The sequence below is a fragment of the Ictalurus furcatus genome, chromosome 1 (genome assembly GCF_023375685.1).
Source record: "Ictalurus furcatus strain D&B chromosome 1, Billie_1.0, whole genome shotgun sequence".
In the NCBI taxonomy this organism is placed as follows: Eukaryota; Metazoa; Chordata; class Actinopteri; order Siluriformes; family Ictaluridae; genus Ictalurus; species Ictalurus furcatus.
This window is the reverse complement of record NC_071255.1, coordinates 38870039-38877927: the sequence shown is the minus strand read 5'-3', so window position 1 is coordinate 38877927 and position 7889 is coordinate 38870039. Positions and strand designations below refer to the sequence as shown.

General features: G+C 40.4%; 2 protein-coding genes across 3 annotated transcripts in view; one reads left to right on the top strand and one right to left on the bottom strand.

Annotated features, from left to right (window-relative positions):
- Positions 1-2978, bottom strand: part of mybpc2b (myosin binding protein Cb) — a 42154-nt gene extending 39176 nt beyond the window's left edge. Inside the window, exon 1 of one of the 2 annotated variants that reach the window (XM_053638129.1) lies at positions 2923-2978. In XM_053638129.1, the coding sequence (XP_053494104.1) occupies positions 2923-2944 (22 nt within the window). In that variant the 5' untranslated portion in view covers positions 2945-2978. The remainder of the gene's footprint in view (positions 1-2922) is intronic. The other variant, XM_053638123.1, reaches the window with a different exon arrangement.
- Positions 2979-6207: 3229 nt separating this feature from the next.
- The window catches only part of si:ch211-234p6.5 (pleckstrin homology domain-containing family A member 4), a 44274-nt gene continuing 42592 nt past the window's right edge, over positions 6208-7889 (top strand). The window contains exon 1 of the mRNA XM_053638095.1: positions 6208-7633. Within this exon, the coding sequence (XP_053494070.1) occupies positions 7593-7633 (41 nt within the window). The 5' untranslated portion in view covers positions 6208-7592. The remainder of the gene's footprint in view (positions 7634-7889) is intronic.

The following is a 7889-nucleotide window of genomic DNA, read 5'->3' as shown; positions in this document are numbered from 1 at the left end:
AGTGGGGGTGAGTTCTGAGTTCAGTAGGAGCTACTGTTAGAGTGAATAGTGTTTTTTACAAACACACACACACACACACACACACACACACATACACACACATGCGCGCGCACACACACACACACGCACATGTGTGTCATATTGAGATGAGGTCATATTCCTCTAAGTGATAATTTAGGAGATTATCATTGGCCAAGGTTATTAAAAGGTTGTAAGACGAGAGGAAGGATAAAATTTTACGCTTTTTACAGCTCAGCCCATTCCTCACAGCCCAACTCTCTCTCTCTCTCTCTCTCTCTCTCTCTCTCTCATGAAAGTTCTACTACTGTTCTATAGAAAGCTTCAGAACTCCCCTCACATTTGTAATAATAATAATAATAATAAGTATAATACATAATAACATTATTATGCATGTATTATTATTATCATTATTATTGTGGTTTAAAATAAATTTTCATTAACAACTAAAAGATACTTAAATAAACTTACTTTTTAATACATTATTACATTTGCATCATGTTTTATTTTATGTATTTTTTAAATGCCCAAAGGTGTGTGTTCTAACGTACTATAGCATTAGTGTTTATAATGTTATAATGAACACATATTATAATGCAGTATGCAACCTGACGTTAAGTAAAATACTGATGTTTTAGTGTTGATTATAACTCGGTATGATCAGGTTGAAGTTAAACATCAAACAGGTGTTGTAATGTATTTATAATGCATTATGAGTACTGTATTGATAGGACATGGGGTTGGGTTGATTAGGAGCTCTGACTGTGGAGAGTTCGGTGAGGAATTGTGAGAAGAGCAGTAGGAAAGGTTCTGAGAACCAGGTTGGTGTGAGACAGAGGTAATGTTCAGAGGTAGTCAGGGCCAAATTCATGAAGTGCTTTAAATGCAAGAAGCAGTATCTTAAATCTGATACTCGCTGTAACAGGAGAACATGGACGGTGCTGAAGGACAGCGCAGACCTGGGACGATTTTGTTCAAAATTGATTTGTAGGACATGAGGTAATGAAAGCAGAGTTTTCTTTAGTTGAGATGTCCGATCTGATTTTGTGATTTATTTGTGACTGAAAGCCGAGTGAGGGTGAGGAGTTAGTGATGATGCTGAGGGTTCAAACAGCAGGAGAGCAGTGGAACCACTGTATCTCCGGTCTCATATAACCATAGATCATTAAAATTAGAGAAAGTGGGTATGATCCATCATGATCTCTGTCTCATCAGGATTATTATTTTTATTATTTTTATTTTATATCTATTCTATATATATAGGAAAACTACATCTCTGTTCCCTTCTTTGGTTCCCCAGTTCTGTAGTTTCTGAGTCTAGTTCTATAATGTCATAGTTCTCAGATTTCCTAGTCTTGTAGTTCCCTAGTCCCTTCTCTGATTCCCCAGTCCCCTACTTCCCTAGTCTCCTATGTCTCTTAGTTTCTTAATTATTAGTCTCCAATTTCCCAGTTTCTTAGTCTCCCAGTTCTAGTTTTTAGGTCCTATCCCTAAGTCCACATAGTTTCCTAGTTCTTTTGGTCTACTAGTTTCCTTGTGTTTCACTCTCTTAGTTCTCTAGGGCTTCCCTAATCTTTTATTTTTATTTTCTCTAGTCTGCTAGTTTTATTCTCGATTTCTAATCTCCCTGTTCCATGACTAATCAGCATTGCGTACAGTAGTCTTCTTAAACTCCCAAGACTCTTAGTTATTTAGTCTAGTCCCAGTCCGCTAGTTTCATGCTTCCCTAGTCTTCTATGTTCCCAGTCTTCATTTTGTAAAAATATAAGTTATATTTCTATAACAGTGACACCTTATTGCAAATATTTAACTCACAGACTGATCCCATTTACAATGGAAATGCTCAAAATAGTGCCCTATGCCCTGCTCCCTATTTCAGCTATTCCCTGTGGCAGTGCATTTTAGGGATTCTGGACAAGCTGGGCTACTGTATTTTGGTGGATTATGGATGTGTCCCAAACCACACACAATTATATAACACATAATTTAAATTTATCATCATTCTACTGTGGCATGTCCCAAAACAAACACCACAATTACTACACACACAAGAAACACTCCAATACAAATGGGTGTAGGCATGTCCCAAACCACAGACCCTATACACACTCACTTCAATTTACTTCTTTTTTCCATTTCCATATAGTGCTTTTAACAACGGACATTTTCACAGTGCAGCTTTATAAAAATCTGGATATGGATTTAGAACCCTAATGAGCAGCCAGAGGCAACGGTGGTGAGGAAAATCTCCCTGAGACGATTTGAGGAAGAAACCTTGAGAAGAACCAGACTCAAAAGGAACCCATCCTCATCTGGGTAACACCGGATAGTGTGATTATTAATAATTATTCTTCCACAACTATCGAGTCAAAGAGTACAGATATATACAATTCACAAATATCTGGACATTATCCTATTGCAATGCATTATGGTATTTCATAGATATAGCTATGACTATAATCCCCCCCACCACCCCTCAACACACACACACACACACACACACACACACACACTCAAATATCACTGACATTTAAACACACCTGTTAAGCCTCACCCTAATCACAATGCACACTCTGCAATTCTTATTCATCTTTAGGAAACCAGCTCTCTGCAGAGTGATTGTAGCATTTTTAGAATATTATTACATTTACAATAATAACAACAATGCCAACAATGCTAACAATTATAATATATACATTACATGCTTTAGATACACACTTTGGTTTATACTACTACTACTACTACTACTAATAATAATAATAATCATCATCATCATCATCATCTTCTTCTTCTTCTTCAACATCATCATCATGATAGGAATATTTATTGTAATTCCTTTAAGGATAACATTAAAATGGCTAATAATTATGTCACCCTAAAATATAATCAGAAATGATGAGGTACCTTTAGCTTTGGGCTCAGGCATGGTGACGGCTGAATCTCTCACTGGTCTGTAGTGTCTGAGTACTTTTTCCTTTTTATTACTCACTCTGTCATTCCTAAATGAGGGAGGGGGAGGACAAGAGAGAGAGAGAGAGAGAGAGAGAGAGAGATGACACCTGAAACCCCTTAGTGACTTCAAGGAGAATATTTTGGGATGGTGGTCAAGCCAAGAACAGAAGGGGTGGTCTTCTGTTTCTCATTTTACTTTAGCCTTTAACTACACTGTTATTCTTTAATATCTATCTATCTATCTATCTATCTATCTATCTATGGGAGAGAGACAGAAGAAAGACAGAAAAGAAAGACATAGAGAGACCTCGAGAGAAAAAGACAGAAAAAAGAGAGTTAGACAAACGTGTTGAAAGGAATGATTGCCGTCTCTAATGTGTTGAAGTGTTGTGGTGTCTGAATTTTCACTTGGCTTTACACAAAGTCATGTAACATTTCTCTGTGTTCCCTTTATATGTTGGTCTCTTCATTAACCTTCTGTTATTACACTTCTCAAACCTCTATCATCACCACCTGTCTCTCTCTCTCTCTCTCTCTCTCTCACACACCCACACACAAATGACTGAGGTCAAATGACTGATATAGTTTGTGGTTCCTTCACAGTATTTAGTGCTAAATTTGGGTGTTACCCACAAACACACTGCATTTCCTTGCAAGCGTCTCTAACAGAATTTAGACTATTCACCACACAGTGACTGTTAGCTAGTTCTGTCTTAATAAATTTGCAGAAATTAGTTAACATTAGAAGTATGTTGTTCCTTTCCCACTGAATACATTTATCAAGTTTTACACAAAATGTGTAAACTGTTCCTCTTTGGTATTATCCGCAGTGTGGTATCATTCAGCCACAATTACACTCTGAACCTAGGTGGGATTAAGACTGACAGCAGGTCTATGTAACAGTCATGGGGTCTGGGTGGAGGAAGTTCACAAGCCATGGTCTTATTGATGCATATTGAACATAACCATGTTGCATATTTCTCTGAGATTTGTAAAGACATGGGGCTGGAACTGGCTGATTAGGTGACATTTTCTTCAGTTTTCAAATCTGCAATTAAAATTGTTTAGCTAATTTGGAAGATGATATTTGTCAGTCAGGACTGAGACTTCCATTTGTAATTACTCATGGCTCCACTCAAGACTGTGGAGACAATCAATGGCAGATAGCTCTTTACAAATCTTGTGGAAAACCTGCTGAAATTGAACATAATAATGTTGTAAGGCAGACAGTTGTTGGTTTAGTTTATTCAGTATAGGTGAGGTCCTCAGGCAGGGCCATGCAGGTTGCAGTGCCTCCAAGTAGGCACTCTGTGATAGATGTGCAGGAGTTGGACTTTGTTGCAGAAATCCAATAGGAAACACAACCTAAACAGCAGAGTATTTAAAAGCTTTCAGTTAAAAACACAAAACAACTAAGACTTACTGAAGATATTCAAGAGATTGTCCAGACACCTAAATGATGGAAAAACCTACCATACCGTATTATGGTGTTTCTGGTGACATTTCACTTCTGGATCACTTCACCGCCAGTGCCCAGAATATCTACTGACAACTAGCATCATAGTTATGCAAAGCGAAAGCACAGAATTAAATCCCAACATTATCTTCAGGTTTAAGCCTGAACAGTATTATGATGGAACAACCAGTCCAGGGTGTCATGTAATGGAGTTGAGGATGGATGCAAATGCAGATAAGAGCTTTATTATATGAGAGACAGGCAGAAAAATCCAAATCATGAAACATAGATGTGATCATAAACAGGCAATAGGTCAGGCGATCGGCAAACGAGCATAAACAAGGCAAAACAAGAATCAAAAACAAGGGCTAGAACTGGATCAAAACTAGGACACAAAACATGATGAACAACGGCTTGGTATACAGAAAACACGTAACAATTCGCAAAAACAGTCTCTTTTATGTGTGATGTGATTGTGTGTGAGATTGGATGCAGGTGTGCGTGATTAGAATGAAAGTAAGTGTTCTGGGAATTGCGGTCCATGGTGGCCATGTTTGTAGGCTGCAGTGCAGGATGGGAAATGTAGTCACTGATTTGCTGTGATATGACGGAACCCCCAAGGGTGCTTCTCCCGAAGTGCCAAAATACACTCCCTCCCCCAAACCTGACGGTTTTCAACAAGTAGCAGGTTCCTTGAGGAGCCAAGGAGCAGACATGAGGCTGGGGCTGGTTCACCAGGGTCATTAGGCAAACCCAGGATTGGGAAGTTGTGACATCTGCTTCAGAAAGGTGCTTGACTTGCTCGTCCATCTCGTCTGCCTTTCTTGAGTGTGGAGCGATGTCCTCATTGGAGCAGGAAGGTGGAGTGATGTCCTCAGCAGAGCAGGAAAGCGGAGCAACAACCTCAGTGGAACAGGAGGGCAGAGCAATGTAGAGGAGAGCCATAGAGCCTGGCATAGTGACTTCTGAGGCAGAGTAGGGGAGCAAAACGAAGCTCTTGGCTGCAACGGGAGGCAGAGAAACTTCCTCAGCTGAACAAGGATGCTGAGCGGTGTCCTCAGTCCCGTAGAGAGGCTGAGCGTCATTCTCCATCGATTCTGCAGGCTGAACTTGGTTGGCTGTGTCTGCAGACTCAGGTGTACGCAGAGCTTGGTTGGCCGTGTCGTCAGTCTCGAGCATGGCATAGCTTGGTTGGTCATGACATCGGCTTCAGGGATGAACAGAGCTCAGGTGGCCGTGACGTCGGCTTCAGGCGTGAGCAGAACTTGGTTGACCATGTCAGCAGACTCGGGTGTGAGCAGAACTTGGTTGTCTGTGTCAGTGACCATGGACTGGAACTTGACGTGGGAGGTCACCTCATTGATCTCAGACTGGTATTTGAACTGGAAGGTCACCTCGTCAACCTGGTACAGGAACATGGCTTGGGAGGCCGCCTCTTTGACCTCAGACAGGAACTTGGCTTGAGAGGCTGTCTCTTCGAACTCGGACAGGAATGTGGCTTGAGAGACCGTCTCTTCGACCTCGGACTGGAATCTGACTTTATGCTGGAGCTTTGGAGATGAGACAACCTCATGGGTCTCGTGCTGGAGCTCTGGAGATGAGGTTGCCACTTTGACCTCCAACTGGGGCTCTGCAGGTGAGACCACCTTGTGGCTCTCAGGTTGGAGCTCGGGAGATAAGGTCGCCACGTTGACCTCTGGCTGGAGCTCTGTAGATGAGACCACCTCATGGATCTCATGCCGGAGCTCTGGGGAGGAGGTCGCCATGTTGAAATCCGGTTGGAGCTCGGCAGGTGAGACCACCTCACAGAGCCTCACTTACACCTCACAGAGTAACACAGAGCTGGGTACTTAATGCTTTGACCCTAGAAAGAACATAATAGTAGAAGATAGATGATAGTTTGACTCAAGTGTTTAAGGAAGCTTGAAGAACCCTGGAGGCCCAAAGGTGTTACTGTACAATCTGTAGTGCACTTTACCCCATAGCATGTGTGCCTTACAACATATTAGAGAGCCCCCTAGGGGAAGGCATGTGTGGGGGCAATGCCATAATACTCTGAGCATATGTTTTGCATGAGGCACACACATGGCCTATAGTATACTCGTTAGGTAACCAGTGTATACACCCTAATAAATAATCTGTAAACATGCACACTGAATAGACCAATCATGTTAGATCAGCGTGCACATGAAGAGGAGGTATAACTTCACCTGGCAAGGCGGTTCTCCACTGATTGCACAAGCTCTGAGTCACTTGATGAAAACAGGGATTAGTCCTGATTAGCTGGATGCTCCGCTAGCATCAGTGTGTTTTATGTTCCAAAGTGAATTTTTTGGTAAATAAAATTATGATTTTAACTAAAGTACTACATTTGGGGTTTTTTTTGTTTTTTTTTTTTTAAAAAAAGGTCATATTTGATTTGCCCAAATTGCTAATGCAATGGCCTTTTTGTCACTGAATTTGATTACTGGTTTTAATTTGAATCATTTGGAAGCCTTACAAAGTATGTGGTAATAATGTTATACACCCCTACAGTATGATATCTTTTTTCATGTTTAATTAAAAGTCATCTCTCATGTCCAGCATGTATCCAAATAGTTTTAAAAATTTATTGTAAATTAAAGATAGACATACAATGTAACAGCACACAGTCTATGAAAAGTTCTTATTCTGTCTATCTCCATCTAGAGGTGAAATAATAGAATTTACAGATGAACACAAAAATTCCTTTATGGTTTTGTTTTATTATTTATTTATGGAGTGAAAATATTCCTCAATTTAGCCGGTGTTCATGAGATTAAATAAATAAATATTTTGTGTAGGTTGAGTGTGTTTGAACCCAGTTTGTTTTGGTGTGTTTGAACCCAGAATTCACTTTCCCTCCAGATCCAGACAGACAGATAAATAAAATGGAGAAATAAAATGTGAGTGGTGTGTGACTGCATGGCATCTGTAAAAGCCTTTATTGTTAAAAATGTCACTGAAATGAAAAGGTCACAGTGATGTGAGAGAGAAAAAGGGAGGAAGGGGTAAGGACAGAGGGGCTAGTGTTTAGGGAATAAACAGAGTGGGTCTTTACACAGAGAGTGTAGGTGTAGACAGCAAGAGAAAGCGAGAGAGAGAGAGAAAGAAAGAGAAAGACAGAGACTGAAAGACAACACAGAGGATGGAGTTAGAAATCGCTTTTGGACACAGACAACAGAGCGGGTAAAACAATATCTTTCTTTTTCCAAAGATAACTTGAAGTAAGAGAGTGTGTGTGTGTGTGTGTGTGTGTGTGTGTGAGAGAGAGAGAGAGACAGACTTACTTAGTTACTGTTCATAATGCTACACAAAGTATTCAGGACACCTCACATAAGCCTACATGAACATTTATAAAGCCTTATTCCAGCTGCTGAACTGATTTACATTGGCATGTCACAACAACTCACTGTACCTCCATCAGCGTCCGCTATGTCACAGT